Genomic DNA, 17,717 nt, shown 5'->3' with positions numbered 1-17,717 from the left:
ATTAGTTTAAATTTGCACAATGTGGGAACAAAGTTTTTACTACGTTAACGTTCATAATTCCACATACACACACACGTAGACACACATACACATGCGCACACACTCACAAACACACACGAACACTCTCAAAGAGACAATCGGGACAAAAAACTATACCTCCATTTTTCATGGTAAAAACGGGGAAAAATCACAAAGATCTCCAAATGCAGCATCGGTATTCCACGAAGTATTTGATTGAGTCATTGAGTCCCAAACAATAAGAAAAACTAGTATAGCATAAAGCTCGTTGATCAAAGCGTATGTTCTCTTGACTCGAAGTGGCACAATATCTAATTTGTTTGTTCTTTCAAAAGGTACCGAACATCGTACAGGGAAACCACCTGCCCTAAAACAACGTACTTCTGCTGTTCCGGCTACGAATACTCACAAAGCCGATGTATTCGTAAGTATCAGGGACTAGATACATTTGTATGTATTTGTGTGTCTGTATGTATGTGTGTGTGTGTGTGTGTGTGTGTGTGTGTGTGTGTGTGTGTGTGTGTGTGTGTGTGTTTATGTGTGTGTGTGTGCATGTGTGTGTGTGTGTACGTGTGTGTGTGTGCGCGCGCGTTTGTGTATTCATTTCTAAAAAAGGCAGATAATCAAATATACAATTCTTGTCCCTAATTTTCTTTATGTTTAAATTGAAGTGTATGAATTTCTTGCTGTTGGACTATCAACGAGGATACTACATGATTTTAGTTTAAGTTTTGTTTGACGTACATCGCGTTTTGTCTGTCTTTCAATCGAATATTAGTTATAATGATAGCTGCTATCTATCTGTACTATTCCAATGCCAGGAAATTTGTTTAAAAGACCAGTTTAGGAAATACTGATAGTTCTATTGACTCTAGCTTGTGTTTACACAATCTTTTTATTACTATTGGCCGGTAACTGTCGGGCGGGCCACCAGGAGCGTGATTTAGTCATGCTTCTACTGACTCAATATCAATATACTGTAAATGCAAAAATGTTCGCGGAGATTTAATTTCGCGGTAGCGAGAATCTGGATTGTTCGCGGTGGTTTTGAGTTCGCGTTGGAAACAAAAGTAGCGCTACAGTCACACAATGCTCTACTTCGCGGTCGTTTTAAGTTTGTGGTATCTGTATGTGTATTTGCATCTGTCGGTATCTATATAGCCGGTACAACCGCCATTAGGCGTAACACACCAGCTTCGCAGGCACAAGGCGCGGCAGCAGCTGGTTATATTACACCGAACGGTCTGTTACACCTAGTCTTTGCATATCTGACTGCAACCGTTCTTTAAAGCTACTTAGTGAACATGCCCCTACAGTACTTGCAGCAGTACAGTACGGTGGTAAAGGGTTCACCGCGAAAACCGTGGAGATAAAACCACCATGAATATTTCTGCATTTACAATATTCTCTATGTATCTATCTCCCAATAGGAATCTGTACAGACTCCCTGTGCAACTCTCACCTGTGCGACAATGACCAGTGCCCAGGCTGTGTTTACGATCATGGAACCCACGACGGGAAACCGGCGAGGGCCTATGACGCGGAAGGCATGAACTGCTATCGTAAGTATATGACACTACGTTTTTCCTAGCATGTAAATACAAAGTAGCGACCGGTATCTGTATATTAGGACTAAAGCGGCAAATCTCTAAGCAGAGAAACGTTCAAAATCTAGCCTTCTTGACTGAACCCTCTGCTTGGAGAATACTAAATACCTGAACAACACCAGTCTTTGGCAAAGGATAAGGAATCCAACACCTTTATAACGTCACTCTATGTAGATAGCAGTCGGTCAAAGGTTATAAAAGTGTATGGCGTCCTCCGTCCCAGTTAAAGTAGCATTCTCATGTAAGACAATCTATTATATCTCTTTCGTCAGGTACAGGTATCAATGAGTTCTGAGGTATATTTTGACTCAATCGATAATACTAAAGTATGACGTTTTGTGAAGCATGGACGTTTAAATCATGAGTAGAATACGATTTTGAAAAAAGAAAAAAAAAGAATACGATTGACCTACCAATCACAAACGTCATTTCTTTCAACAGAGCGTTGCTCGTGGAGAAGTGACAGTAACCTGTGCTTCCCTGGAACGTGTGAACGGATTGGCTCCTGCTCCTGCATTTCTGGTTTCTCTGGCAGTTCGTGCACAACCAGTAAGTCTAAGATGATTATGATACACCTTGGTTTAACATGTAGAATGTATGCCCCCATTGCTGCCCCCCAGCGGTGCGGTTTCCGGCAGGGAGCTCCCCGTACAGGATGTGTCTAGACAGGCGGTTGCTTGGCATGCGAATGATGTGACCAGCCCATCTTAGCTGCCTCTTGAGGAGCAAAGATTCGATTGGCTCGATACTTGCCCTGCGTCGAATCTCGGTGTGGGGTACCTTATGCCACCACTTGAGCCCGAGGATTCGTTGAAGACACCTCATGTGGAACTACTCGAGTGTACGGATATGACGTCTGTATAGTGTCCATGTTTCACTGGACGGACAGACATATGGCACTGTACACAGCAACTTTTGTTTTTGTTGTTTTATGCCAGAGACCACATACAAACTTACTTACTTACTTTGTTCGAGTTCCCGCTCGAACCAATCGAGAGAGCTTCCTCCACAGCGCTTTGTCCTCTTTCGTAGTTCATTGGTATCTTGTGAGTTTTTTAAGATACAAAACATGGTCCCTTTCCAGTCCAACAGACGCCAACGTTTATGAGTTGGTTGGGAAAGCTGCATGACAACTCCGGTGGGACAGCGGATTTGGACCAGAACAACCAGGACGTCTGGACCAACAAGGTAACATCATACCTCATGATATACTTCATCGTGTTTTTTGGCGTAGCCTCAGTGGCGGAGCCGTTAGTAAAGCACTGCGATTGATTTGCAAATATTCTAGGGATTCTACAAGCGCATTTCCTAGGGGATTCGTCTTTTGCGACACATTGTTGTGATTGTTATATGTTCACAGGTTTGATAATGCCATGAACTGAAATTGAATGATATTTTAGATCACGAAGTTCTGTAATTTCCTTCTTCTAAAGTCTCCCACAAGAAGGTCCCTGTAGTTCCCCCCACATAAACGCATGGTGGCCTGATGTCACCTCTTCTCGAGCCCAAGAGCTATCTGCCATTAAAAATGGCGAGGTATCAAAACTTCTGCAATACACGAAGTTAATTCGGGGCCCAAAATCAAACCTTTGTTTTGTTGACAACTGCCTTACAGATATAACAAGCATCATACACATTCATCGACAGCTTTTGAAATATTTTCAGTGCGATCGTAATGTTGCCAGAAATGTCTCCTCCCCTGAGGCGTCGCCAATAATATGAATTCCCCCTCAGGTTCCTACTAGACTGGAGTTTGACTGGGCGCTGTCCTACACTCGGCCAAACCCGGATTTCTACTCGTACATCCGGGCTTTCAAAGTTGGCATCATGGAGAGCAAAGTGGACTGGAGCCAGAAGAGAAACACTTGTGAGTAGCACATCACTGAATCGATCATGTCCTATTGCAGTATTTTATGATAATGGTCTACTTTTTCCTACAACAATAAGGAGAAATACCTATAAATGCTAGTGCAAATCATTTAGATCACGCCCTATTCCTTTTTCCTTGATAAGTAAACGAGATTGCATGGATTCACAGCAATCTTTGAGTTTCTTTTGTTTTATTTATTTTTGTTTCTTGAAAATCTTATACTTTTATATACACCCGTTGAACAAAACCAAACAAAACAACCCCTGCAATTCCAAATAAAACTGCTAGGAGCCAACCTTATGTCACTTCTTACTGAGCTCTAAGTCTATGTTACAACCAAACAACCGTGTCCATAACATGTCCAGCTGTAGTAAGTTCTGCTGCAGTACTGCGGAAAGCCAACAGGAGCCCCATAATCTAATCCTTTTTTGTTGTTGATAGATAAAGGCCTAACCGTACACCAAATTTTTAAAAAAGTCATCGACAGCCCCTTGTACATTGTATTTGCTGTTCATGAACAATCACACTACGAAGACCCCCCAACCTTCTTTGCGAAAGTCAAAACAGTACTGATGAACTACTACTACGCAGTACTAACATGTGACTGTATGCATATATCCTACAGATCAGACCGTTACTAGCGGTACCATCAACTGTGACATGGCTCTTAGTAACAGTAACCCTCCACTCGACTCGGCCATACAATGTATCAACGAACAAGCAACCTCACTGAGCCTTCAACATGGCGACGAGTGAGTAAAACATGATTGCATTTATTTTTAGGCTCAAGATTCAAGATATTTCTTATTGGTTTGTCGCAGTTCAACAATCTGAATTAAAAACCAATATTCATGTACTAACAAGTTTGAGCCTGGCAGTCGCCATGCAAATCATTATTTTCAACGGTTAAAAGTTTCATGTTGACGTGATAATTAGAATGAAGTTGATTGTCTTACAGGATAAACAAAATAAAAGTCGCTATGTAAGTCTATAGCGTCCCCCGTCTCTATTCTGTAGATGGCCTGAAGATCTGATTTTGAAATATAGATTTTGAAATATAGACTCCATTGCATGTTGTTAAGGTTTTGCAATGTATGGCATTTCAACGGTTGATGTTCTGATTGTGCATATAGGATTGAGGTAGAGCTTTCTGCCAAGCTTGGTGGTTACTTCACGTACCACGACTTCGACACTGGTCAAAACCACAACCGATACTTTACTGACGGACCGTACACCACTGAAGCTTCTGGAGCAAAGTGGAAGTGAGTATAGCTTAGCATAGAAAGATAACAAACTATTTTAGTGTCGAGCAACAGACACTAGGTACAGATTTCAGAGCTGTACAGCTCGTAAAAACAGATTTACTAGATTGTTGTCATGCCAGGTGAAAGGTAAGGGCAATGTCAACAGTTTCACCATTCCAGGTTTGAACAGCGCACAAATGTAAGATATTATAGCAGGTGATGTAAAGCCGAAGAGTAAGGTTGATTTTGGGCCCTCTAGTATGTGAACTTGGCACTGCAGCAGAACTTCCGTTTTTGTATCTTTTGACTTGATTTTTGGGTGGCAGATAGCTTGTGATGTAATAAAGAAGTGGTGTAGATCTCGGCCCCCTATCAGCTTGTTTATGTAGTATTAGTATGTAGCAAAAGTATGCACATATTTCGTTGTTGGTGGTGAACTCATCTTTAGATTCACCTCTTACTCTCTTCAGATATGACTCCACCACACCAACTCACTCCGGGACGTTTGCACAGATGTTGGACGTCGGAGATCCCTTCACAAAACAGGTGGGAACATTTGATATGTAGTCTCATCTATTTACTGTACCCTTTGTGGCAAGATAGCGTTAACGTTACTTTTGTGTCGTTTTAGACTTAAGCCCCCCTCTCACTGGACCCGCTGCACGCTGGCGGCGTCACTGCGGCCGATCGAATGGACAAAAAAACGAATCTTTTTAAGCATTATGTGTTTTGTTGTCTTTTTGGTCGTCCTTGTACGTTTTGAATGATATTCTAATACAAACTGAAGGGTAACACAGGGTTCTCCCCAGAAAAATGTTACAGCATGGAGGGATGGTGCGAAGCACCATAATGCGACGCGCGCGCAGCGCGGGGCGCCCGGGGGGGAGGTCCAGGAGGGGGGGCGGGCCCCCCCCACCTGGGGTGGAAGCTCTTGCATTTTGTCTCTTTGAAAGACGAATGGAGGCTATTTCCTGGGAGTTAGCTTAAAAATTACAGTCTAAGAAGAGGCAAGGAAATTCTTCAACTTCAGTCTTTCATTCCAACTTCAAAATAAAATTTATTATTGTCAATGTCAAGAATTGCACAAAAATAATAAGGATCTCGGATCTTGAAACAAGTGTAAAGTTGAGTATAAATATGTTTTACTAACACATATCCAGTTTAGGACGCAGCGACGTCACCGGCGTGCCGCGGGTCCAGTGAGAGGGGGGCTTTAGGCAGAGAGCAGAGGATTAAACATCGCAAGTGTTACTTATGAGCAACTTTGGTGAAAACTATAACTGGTTCAAAATCAAACTCGTCTGTCTCCAATACCGTCGCCACTTATTATAACGAGATGAAAATCTACCAGCTATGTGTAGCAGCATCTTTCTCTTCTTCTTCTTAGTGCCAACGTTATGAACGCAAACTTTGCAACTTTGTGCAAAAGTACAGACTACAAGAGCTGATAGGAAGTTTATCTTGAATTTATCCTTATTGCTTAGCAAAATTTATTTTACTACCGCGTTTAGAGTCCCACAGCCCGTTGGAGTGGATGGAGCGATACTGGGTCTGGTATACAGAACTATCACGTGGCGGTTTACCGGATGGACCACACCCAAGGAGACGAACTGAGGGAAAGCTTCACTCCTTGGATTGACGGTAGGTACCGCATCACTCAACAGCAAAGAATTTGCCAATTTAATTCAGTTTACGAAAGAAGAGTGCATGGCATTTTATTGTTAATATGTTCGTTAAACAACAATCAAGATAGTATCAAGTTCCCTTGTTTTTCGATGTTCAAATAGTATGCAAAAAGTTACATTCTTTATAAAATTAGATAGATTCTGTGTCTGTAGTACGAATATCACATCTAATCTATTTTTGGCAAAGTTTTCCAAATACAAACTGGTCGCTTTTGGCAGAGAAAATGGCTGCTTATTTACGTTTCAAACAAACAAGCAAACAAACAAACAAACATGCACTGTGAATTGTATGCAAGAACAATACACTGCACCTGGTTATCGATGATTTTGTTTCAATAATTAAAATATAGAATCTATAGCCGTTAATCGATGCTCTTATGTAGATAAGAGTAAACTTATCTATTTTCAATACAGAGGCCCTGGCGTCTTCTGTCAGTTCGTACGCTATCAACATGGCGGGTGAGGACCCAGGCGTGTTCTCGACGGTCATGACTATTGAAGACGCCTCTGGCGGCAACGAAGCGGGAAATATCGAGGTACAGAATCACATCCACAATGCAACAATACTGTACATCTCGTTCACGCAAAAAACAGGCGAAACTTACCGGGGAAGACGACGAACCAGCTATGTGATAGCCAGCAGACGACATCTTGAGATCTTGGGGGAGTCAGGGACTGCCTCGTTTTCGCGCGCGCTCGCGAGATCTCGCACGGGCGAGTATCTACGTGACTTGTATACGGAAAGGGGACTATTCAATATTTTTTACTGTTATTGAATATGATTAGCCGTACACAATAGTTCTGTTGGTGTTGTATTGAAGAAATGATGGGCCATTTTCTGCTTGATTATACTGTGAAATTAACACATTGCTGTTATGTCTGTACTTTAAGTGCGTTGACTATGTTTAGATATGGCAAAGTTATAGCAAAGCACTCAGTCTTTTGTTCCAAGATGTAGAAGATCAATCGATTATGGAGCACTTTCAAAAAATGTTATTTGACTGTGGCCTTGTGTATTATGTAAACGCCGCGTTAAAATGATACTTTTATTGCATTATGGATGAAGTCAAAACACCAATCCTTACGACCTAATACGTCAATTTTTAGAGGACACGTCGATTTTACCTGTACGACGCTACATCTGACATCACCATCGACAACTCCGCTGGTTTAGCAGAGAACGGCGACATGTGGATCTCCACAACTGTGGTGGACACTGACTACCTGGTAAGTAGACTTTTACATTGGTATCTTTCTACTAAGTACGAGTGTTAACTTCATGTTTTGTATCTTGTCAGCAATACATGTTATAGCTTTGAAATAACGTATGAGAACAAGCTGAAACATACGCAAAAATAACTTAACTGTTCATTAAGCATGTTTGTTATATCCCATTTCTATTGTGCGGCAACCGTTGAACGGCCATTGATCGAACAAAAAATCAATGGTAGTTCAAACGAATTTTCTTGATTAAGAAGTACACGTTGAATACCTTTCTTTCAAATTTACTTTTTGGGAGGGCTAGATCCCGATTACCGGAAAGTAAATTAGCTTCTGTACTCAAACAGCAGGGATAATAACCATTTCAAAATTATAAACAGTTGCTTGAGTAACTGTTACTTGGCGTATCTTATTACCTGGATGTCTAATAGTAACCGTAATCGACGTGGCAAGCTAAGCTAAGTCAAGGTAATGGGCATGAATCACAGATATTCATAGAAAATTTTGATTCTTCACACAGTGGCAGCAGAATCTGGACCAGTTCATCACCGTCGAGTACTTCGACCACTTCATCCAACACACCCACCACAACGGGAAGTTTCTGAACGCCATCAGTGATTTCTTCGCAGCCGTGCCTCAAGCTAACGACGACGTCGACACCACGGCACGATCTCGGCAGGCCATCGTCAACCAAAAGGGAGTGGTAACCTTTGAGGTAAGCAAAACTGCTTTTGTTGTCCCCTAGCAATATAAACATGTAAATAACAGATCGTTAGCTAGAACTCTGAACTCCTAGTGTCTTATAACTAACGTAAAAATTTGCTAGCGCTAAGAAACACTCGAATTACTCACTCACTTGATTACGATCACATATATGAAAAAAACTCACCAAAAACAAAGAAAATACTCCTGAAATAAATGTTGTAAGTTCTATGAAATGCAGGTATTATTTCCAATAAGTTAAGCGGGGGTACGTAAAGTGATATATATATGCCCTTTTTTCAGACATCCTACCATGTTGACCACCAAGGAGGAACAACAAAGGCTTCCGGTGCTTGGACTAATGTGGATGACCTGCACGCAGGCTCGCAGTCTCTTACAATCTCCAGGTCGGTGCATCATCTCTGTTTGTCCATTATGAGGATATGATGATGGAGGTTCGAGCCTAGCTCGGGCATGGCTGTTTGGGGTTGCATTCGTCTTTTCGGGTGGGGACGTAAAGCCTAAGGCCACGTGTTTGGGCGAACTTCAGGCAATAGCCTCAGGCATCAAACCTTTGCTCTCAAAACCCAAAAGAACATTTATCTAATAGAGTAGTGGAGACCCGTGATGTGATTGACTACAAACTCAAACCGTAGAGAAGCCGCATTGTACTATGAGCTATCAGCTTTGTATTAAGCATTACGCTAAGACGTTGACTTGATTTTACCGTGATCAAGATGCATGTTGGCTCTGCGATGAAGATTTTGACTTCTGTCTTTTCTTCTTCTTCCAGGGTTGACGGCGACACCGTGACAGTCTACCTCAGAGCAACTGACATTCTGGACAACCAGCAGACCGACGAAGTGTCCATCCATATCGACAGCACTCCTCCAATCATCGAAGACTTTTGGCTGGAGAAAAATGGCGTGGAAGGCATAACTGTCCACAATGCCATAGAACTATATGACTGCCTGTAAGTTAAAAACCGTTTCAGCCACAGTATTCATGGCACAAATCAAAGGTTATCATTGACTACTTCCAGTAACATGTTTATCATCCTCTACGATACTGAGCAAAGCTAACGCTTCGAACGCACAGTACCCACAATTTGTACCCGCCCTCTTCTTTCGTTCGCTCAACCTGAACCTATCAGACTGAGTTTGTTTGGCAGCCTTATTTGCAGACGATTTCAGTAGCCAACTCTAGCAGCTGATTCGGCACCGAGATTCGAATTTTGATATCATAACAGGAATCCAGCCACCAAGGCCTGCTTTTTTAAAAGCTCTTGTTTCATTGGTTACAGGGTAAAGTTCACCACATACGACATCCACAGTGGCCTGTACACAATCGCCTGGCGATTGGTGGATATGGCGGACGAGTCCATTGTCCATGGGAGCGGCAACTTGGCTGTTCGCGTGGAATCTGTAAGATATTTAAAACACCAAGTCCATGATGTTTAAACTGTAGTCTTCGGCTTTTCTTCTGTGTATCATATATCATGAATATAACTTTGTTGGTCAACAATTGCAGACTATGTGGTGAATCTACTGTACAAACGACCATGCAGTATAGGATGAGACTATGTACTTGAACAGTATTGGTGGAATTTCTAACGGCATTTTTTATGTACTGTCTCAAAATGAAGAGATATGATCACATGTCATATGTCAAGTGTACACGTCATGCTAATTAGAAACTGCATACCAAGACCCTTATCAGAAGTACGACCGTCTTTTACAGGATTCCGAACCCTGTACCGCAGACACATGTAAGTGTACCCCCATGCAACCCTGCTACATGACCAAGTACGAGATAGTGCCGGACGCCTCCAAGATGGACATCCCTCTCGGGGAGCACGACAGCGACTACTACTTCTACGTCACTGTCACAAACCGTGCTCGACTGGTCACCACCGAGAGGCTACAGGTTTGTGGAGCTTTTTGGATGATTTCACAATGTCGTCACTTTAACCTGCGTTGCAACTAAGCTGCATGGACTACAATTCTCATTATCTACAGAGGTTTAAAGTTACTGTCTGAAATATAAACGACGCTTCATTTTCACGTGTCTTGTCGATAGATTACAGTTGACATCAGTCCTCCGGAACCAGGCCACGTCATCGACAACTATGCCGGCCAGCCTGACATGAACTTTCAGGTAAGGCAGTCCTTTGATATTAACAAAAAACAACAACAAAAAAGCAAACAAAAATCAAGGATATTATTGATGCCTTTACTTCAAAATGAATATAAAACATGTCATTTGTTTTTGCTTGTCTAAGGAGATGATGAAATAGCTGTTTGTATTCAAAGAAAGGCCTCGTGATGATTCTAAAATCTGCGCGTGTATTTCAGAGCGATCCTAACATGCACTTCAGCTGGGAAGGATTTTTTGACCACGAGAGTGGAGTGAGGAGCTACCAAGTGTTCTTCGGCACTCGGTGTGGGATCCCAAGTGACTTCGGCATTCCCGTACCTGACTCAGTACGTATGACATTATTAATGCTACTAGAGACTGAAAACAATTAAAAAGCTTGCAACATTTCCCTGTTATATAGCATTGGGCAACATAGACCTATGTTGTGGTTTTAAGTATTGATTTCGAAATGCAACCTCTTCAAGGCAACTGAAAAGACGACCACCGAGCTACAGCACAGCTTCACAGCTTCCTCCCCCGGCACGTACTACTGTACCGTGGTCGCCTTTAACCGCGCCCTGTCTGCCTCCGACCCGGTGTGTTCTGACGGGATTCTGTACGACACGTCCCCGCCGTCCATAACCAACATCGTCATGGAAAACATCCGTGCAAGGACGGGCGCGATCAAAGATGGCGGCGGCAACGTTTGGATGGTGGATGATCAACTGAGGAAGGTCGCTGTGAACGGGCCATCGTCAGCATGCAGGTGCACTTTGTGGTTTCGTTGCTGTCTCATTTCTATTATTTCCCTGTACAGATCTCGTAATATACTTAGTACGAAGACCCATTAGTACATCTTCTGTCGTCTTCAAAATCCCCATACGAAATGGTTCACGTTAGTGACGAAATGTGTCGCTGTGGGCCTTCGTACCTAAGCGGTTGTTTGGGCGCCTTGATGCTATAGACGTGTGTTGTATTATTACAGCTCAGCAGCCAGGCAGGTTGCCGACCCTGCTATCTTCACCGACCGCCCAACGGTCAACGTCAACTCAGATTTGAATGACGATCCAGAAACCGTGAGGATGGCCACGTCTGCGGGGTGTGAATCAGATGGCGCTCTTGCATCGCCATTTTTCATGGTTGTCGACAAGCATGTGAGTGTGTTTAAGATTAATCCCTTTGTTTTGATTGACACTAACCCGTTTCTGCAGCCGATGGAAAGGTCATAGGGCAATGAGTGTTCCACAAGGGACTGTGATGGGACCATTTCTAGTAATGAAACCATCGCTCTTCATGACATAGGTAGCGAAGGATTATGATGATGATGATGATGATTACATAGGCGACTGCTATTTCATAGATGCGAAAGAAACAGATGACGCTTATTCTATGTTTCGCACAGCTGGTAAAACCTACATATTTCGGTTTTGAGTAGTAAATAAAAAAATTTAAAATGTTTGTATTCTTTTTGTCCCAGTTGGTTGTTTACTGGAACGGTTCCGACGGTGAGAGTCAGATAAGCGACTACCAGGTCGGCCTGAGTACAACTGAATCTGGAGCCTCAAGTCCAGATATCATGCCTCTCACCTCAACTTATGGACATACCGTCTTCAAAACCAGGTAAGAACAACATAAAGAGTTTTAGATGGGTTCTACTGTCCCTTTTCGGGTCCATCCCAAAGTTGATTTGTTGACTGTACGTAGGTTTATGAATTTCGTAAATCTTGACTGTTCCCCCTGTTCCTAATTATTCATAACTGCTTGAATCTTCCCCCACTTCAGACATTCTGGTCTAGGAGAAGGCCAGGAATTCTACGTGAGTGTAACAGCAACAAACAGGGCGGGCCTATCGACCACAAAGGTATGATCATACTTCTGATCTATAGACTCCACTGTCCAAGTGATGCTCTTTCAAGCAACGAATTTCGACCTCACCGCAAAAATTATCATTTTATTTATCCCTGCATGATCTATAACAAGTAGTTGTTTAACGATTAACTCTGTGACACTTTTAAGTAATGTAATGTATTCTACGTAGATGATGTACAATGTAGATGTCTATAATTTATTACTATAAACGATTTTGATGTTTTAAGCTAAGTTCAGTAGTAACCATAACAACGTGTTATATTTATATACAGACTATCGGGCCGTTCGTGGTAGATGCAAGACCCCCAACGTTCTCTGGCCAGGTGGCAGTGACCCTTGAGGATGACTACATCGTGGCACGATGGCCGGCTAACGGGTTTTCGGACGACGAGGATACAGCAGGGCTCACCTACGAGTACGCCGTCGGTAAGATAGCCCCACGTATTTCTACGTACTAAATAGTTCCATCAGGTTGGTCAATCAACAGCACTTGAGGCACATAACCTCGTGATTTTTATGATGATGTTTCTGTCATTATTCGGCGACCTTTTTTTAAGGAACGTCGGCATCTTTGCTGCTACGTCACAATGCTGCAATTAGTAGTAGAGTTCAGGTAGTCCTGAGGAATGTAGCAGAAAGATTAACAGAACGTGCGTGTTGGCAAAAAAAATCGCTAAATTCGAGTAGCTAACAGAACCCGGTGTATCATATCTTGGATTGTGCTAGTTGTCAGGTAATATTCATAAGAGCAACTCAACATAAAATATACATCTTATGGATGGTAGCAATGGTGGTAGAGTCTGGTACTAATTCTGAATTGTGTTCATTGTCCATGATTAGGCCACGAGGCTAACAAAGAGGACCTTTTGGAGTACACGGCCTTGAGTAGCGTGGGTCCGTGTGGAGGAGCTTCGGGATGTACTGCCATTCACAGGGACAGCTTACAGGTATTCTAGAAGACTACATGTACATCCTTGAAATGTTATTTCAGTTCTCAGTCTCTATATTTTTTTGTACTTAACGTAAGACAGTTTCATGGTCAGCCACTGTTATGTGTATGGCTGTGTTTGTTTGTTTGCGTGTTTGAAATGAATGAATATTTTTTTCTTCTACAGTGGGGTATACACGGCACACATAGCTACTACATGTCCATCAAGGCTACGGACACTGCCGGACTGACCACCGTGGCTACGTCCTCTGCGTACGTTCATTACGAGGGCGAGCCTACTGCTGGTGTGGTAGAGGACATCAACCCTGACCCACAGGCTCCTGTCTACGACTATCTTCAGGTATCAAACAACATTACATTCTTTTTATCAACTGTTAACGAACCAAAGCTCTGAGAATATATCGCATATAACAGTCATGCAGAAGTTGACTGAAGTAACGCTTATACATCTTATGGATGGTAGCAATTCAGTGTTGTTGTTTGTCTATCTTATTATAACCTTTATGTCAGTTTTGCTAAGCAGTCTACATCTTGTTTAGCCGGCAGATGCAGACTTCCAGACCACAGCCACCACGTTGTCGGCTCGCTGGTCCGGCTTCCTACACGAACATCAGGACATCTCGTACCAGGTGGCGGCCGGGACGTCAGCAGGTGCCACGGATGTGGTCGGGTTTACTTCTGTTGGACAAGCCGTGGAGTGGACCAGGACCGGGCTGAGCCTTTCGTCTTTCCAGGTTGGGATGTTTAATAAAAGGATTTAACTACATTCTAACACGACACCTCTGGTCTTCCACGGGATAAAAAAAGACCCGAATGCACAAGATACGTCACCCCTGGAAGTATGACGTACCATTGGGTCAAAGGTCGTTGAAAGTCGGTACCGGCCCCCCTTTTAGCTCCCCATTTTTTTCATGGAAGTTTGAAGACATGTTTGTTAAAGACGTGATGTTTAATTGGTACATTCCTTTTACTTAGTCACTTTTTTCACTTAGTTACAAAATGGAAGTTAAATGAGGCTTCTTAAATGAAGGTGAAACTGACTATTTGCTCCTGTTGATTTTTCAGACTTACTACATCACTGTGAAGGCCAGTAACAGTATTGGGGACACAACTGTCACCTCAGATGGAATAACGGTTCTGCAGGATGGAGACGCTCTTCAAGGGGCAGAGGTCATCGACGGGCTGGAATGTTCTAGTAAGTTTTGTCTATGTTTTTGCTTATGTTTATAACGATAGAATAGGAATAGTGATATACGGCGAAAACTCCCTTCAAATATGTGTGAAGATCATGAATGTATGCATTATATTGCAATGGTTCTGCCCGTATGATTAGTATGTGGATGCTTCTTGCATAGTAACTATCACATAAACAATGTAACAATCAACAATAGCATCAACCTTTTCATTTTAACAAATTAACATTCTGTTGTCTAATATTTCAGATCAGCACGATGAAATATATCAAATACAGGTAAGTTTTTTTTCACTTGATTTGTCCTTGGAGGCGGGAGCAGAATAAGATTTGTGTTGAACTTCATATTATTGATGTATAGTATTGTTCATTACTTTTAAAGAGGTCATTCAATAAAGGTCCACACGCTTTACATCAACAAACTTTACATTTGTGTTTTCAGACTATCCTTTCTGCCTGCTATGCCACATCGCCGTCAATCTACCAGACGTCGAAGACAGCTGTGGCTGCCCATTGGTCCATCCCACCTGCCAATCAAGGCCACGTGACACACGTCCAATGGTCGATCGTACAGGAGGTAGAGGGGGAGGAGACTGTGATACAGGACTACGTGAACCTGGGAATGGCGACACACGGGCTGGCTGTAGATCAAGACCTATACCTCTCTCCCGCTGTCACCTACAAATCTAAAGTCTTGTTCTGTCACCAGGCTGGCTGTTTTCCTCCAGGTACCTCTATATTCTATTATAATTGTTGAAAGAAATTGGCATTTTAGAACGGTTGGTAATCTGTAGCGACCCCCGTCCTGATAAAAGGAAGGTTTATCTAGTGTATTTAGTGTATTCCAACATTTTAAGCACTGCGAAGACATTATTTTTTAAACTTCTTTATTCATACATACTACAGAACATAGCACAACAACACATTTACCATTTCACAGATACACAGAGTTACATCTTGTTACAGGCTTATGGGCGATTCCCATTGGCTTTTTTGGCTAGGGTGTGCTCCCTAGATGCATGTTGTTACTGCAAAGACATACTACCCATAGTCTACAGGAAAGATCGAACTACCCTCCATGGTGCTGATATGCCATCTTGCTTCAAAATTTATTGTTGGTCAATATATTAACATAGTGATCTCGTAAAGTGAGTGAGTGAATCATTCGAATCTTTTGTTAGATTTTGCTAACGTTTGCAACAAGAAATGCTTTTCCCTTTACGGGATGTTCTCAGATATGGATGAAAGTACCGACAAAGTTGCACACTACTAACTAGTTAATGATAAAGTCTTGTTCTTCACCTAAAACATGTTCTCATTGTGCATCCTCTTTTAGTCTACAGTTCAGGATTCCTGGTGGCTCCTGATCCGCCATTTCCCGGATCACTTCACGTCACCAGTCCGTATCCAGATTCGGGCACGAGAAGTGCTGACGTCATCTTTGACAAGTTCGGTGATCTGTACTACCCTACTGATGACGTCATGAACTTCTATGACTGGGCTGTCGCAGATGACTCAGAGAATGGAAAATTACTTACTGACTGGGCAACAGTCACGCCAACATCTTCCAATGAAACCACAGTGAGTACATTTGATAGTAAGAATGCGGTTGTAGTCTAGTTATATTCTTGGCTTGCCTTTAAATTAAAATCATTCCCACAACTTTCAAAGTATAGGGTGGTGTCCATCTCCGTGTCTATAGCCCTGGGCCACGCAGTTGTGAAAACAGGGGTCTAGTGCGTTGATAAATGTTAGATATCGAGGTATTAACATACACGAGGTAACAGTTACTCAAGTACGTTTCATGTAGCATCCAGAACCCTTCGTCCATGACACTAAGTAAGATCTGTAGGTTTTTAACCACAAACTATTAATTGATATGCAAGTTGAGTGAAGAGAATAGATAGTCCAATATGGAACAGAAATGAGACAAGTCAATGTTGATGCGAATCAGTCAATTATCTCTTGCTGTTTGAGTACAGGAGCTAATGCTGTTTCGCGGGCAGGGCCCTATCCACGAGCCAGCATTAGCTATCTTGAATTGTTACATGTGCCTTAAGTTAACCACAAATTTGGTGCTCGCTATTTACCGTATCTATCTATCTTAAGTCCATATTGTTGAAGCTAATATATATTACTTTCCCCCAAGGGAGTGAAGAATTATTTTCTGCTTGTCTGACTAACTGACTGAGTGTGCGTTTGTGTTTCTGCGACTTTCAATATGCAAAATGCAACCTTGCCATTCATCCTCAATACTGCTAATGTGGGGCCGTGTGACGTAACTGCAGAGCGTTTGTCTCAGAACCAAGTGGTCCAGAGATCAAGTCCTGTCATGTAATCGATTTTGTGCCCTTGGGAGAGGCACTTTACACGACTTTCCTCACTCCACCCAGACCCTTGTGACAGTTCCACAAAATGCAAGTGAGGAGCAAATATGTATATGTTGCCTATGTGCATTATGTGATTGTAAACCCTGAAGCAATTCAGCACTAGAAAGGCTGCCATTGTACGGGTAATTTATGACCAATAAAAGCCAATTAAAGCAAAAAAAAATTGCGTGTAGGACTTTTAGTGTCTAGAAAATGATATGGGTAAGGGGGTGATGTTTGCTATTTTTGACCACCATCTTCTTATTCAAATTTCTCCACAGATTTCTTTCTCCGTTGACGGACTTCCCCGCGATCTGACCAAGTGTCTGAGTCTGGTTGTGAGAGGACACGCACACACGGGTCTGTCTGCATCTGTATCCACGGAGATCGTCCAGTGTGAAACAACCAGCACACACAGAGGACTGAACTACTCAACAGTGATAGACACTCGCCGTACGTACCTGCTAGTCTTCAAGACAGTGCCTTTTTTGGCGAAGCCACAGGGGTAGAACCTGTAGTATGGTATTGGTTTTGGTTTTTGAAATATTCGGAAAATTCTAGGAAATTCAAAAGGGTACAAAATGTAATTACTCGACAAATTAACAGTGGATCTTATTCAAAGATGCATTTTCTGTGACCTGTACAGGCAATTAATCAAGTGATTCTGAACCTTGCCACACTTCTAACAAGTAACTATTTACAAATCCAGGGCAGTAATCTACTGATGTTTGTTTGAATTGAACCAGCCATATATCAACAGAAAAGTTACCTCTCAACCTAAAAACATAATAGTCCAAGCAAGAACAATAAAGGAAATTCAGAACTTTTAAACTCATAACTAGGTTTGTACACATC

The 17,717-nt window shown here is 42.3% G+C and overlaps 1 protein-coding gene across 1 annotated transcript; it reads left to right on the top strand.

Annotated features, from left to right (window-relative positions):
- Positions 1–203: 203 nt before the first annotated feature.
- Positions 204–17,371, top strand: LOC136422211 (uncharacterized). Its single transcript, XM_066409857.1, has 32 exons — positions 204–214; positions 354–442; positions 1,449–1,580; positions 2,067–2,174; positions 2,710–2,813; positions 3,360–3,492; positions 4,121–4,247; positions 4,629–4,757; positions 5,210–5,285; positions 6,251–6,380; positions 6,839–6,960; positions 7,532–7,651; positions 8,166–8,360; positions 8,651–8,754; positions 9,141–9,320; positions 9,651–9,771; positions 10,088–10,273; positions 10,427–10,504; positions 10,702–10,830; positions 10,969–11,249; positions 11,469–11,637; positions 11,961–12,103; positions 12,266–12,344; positions 12,625–12,778; positions 13,193–13,299; positions 13,468–13,641; positions 13,841–14,035; positions 14,367–14,496; positions 14,744–14,772; positions 14,936–15,221; positions 15,830–16,074; positions 17,144–17,371. The coding sequence occupies exons 1-32, from the start codon at positions 204–206 to the stop codon at positions 17,369–17,371; spliced, it is 4,494 nt and encodes a 1,497-aa protein (XP_066265954.1).
- The last annotated feature ends 346 nt before the right edge of the window (positions 17,372–17,717 follow it).

Source organism: Branchiostoma lanceolatum, chromosome 16 (genome assembly GCF_035083965.1).
Source record: "Branchiostoma lanceolatum isolate klBraLanc5 chromosome 16, klBraLanc5.hap2, whole genome shotgun sequence".
NCBI classification, from domain to species: domain Eukaryota; kingdom Metazoa; phylum Chordata; class Leptocardii; order Amphioxiformes; family Branchiostomatidae; genus Branchiostoma; species Branchiostoma lanceolatum.
Note: the sequence above shows the minus strand (reverse complement) of the source record. Positions and strands in the feature narration are given on the sequence as shown.

Bases quoted from the DNA above. Each gene is read 5' to 3' on its own strand.
- LOC136422211 (XM_066409857.1), top strand. The intron at 10,505-10,701 runs GTAAGGCAGTCC...CGTGTATTTCAG, and splicing joins AGCCTGACATGAACTTTCAG to AGCGATCCTAACATGCACTT. The intron at 12,779-13,192 runs GTAAGATAGCCC...GTCCATGATTAG, and splicing joins CACCTACGAGTACGCCGTCG to GCCACGAGGCTAACAAAGAG.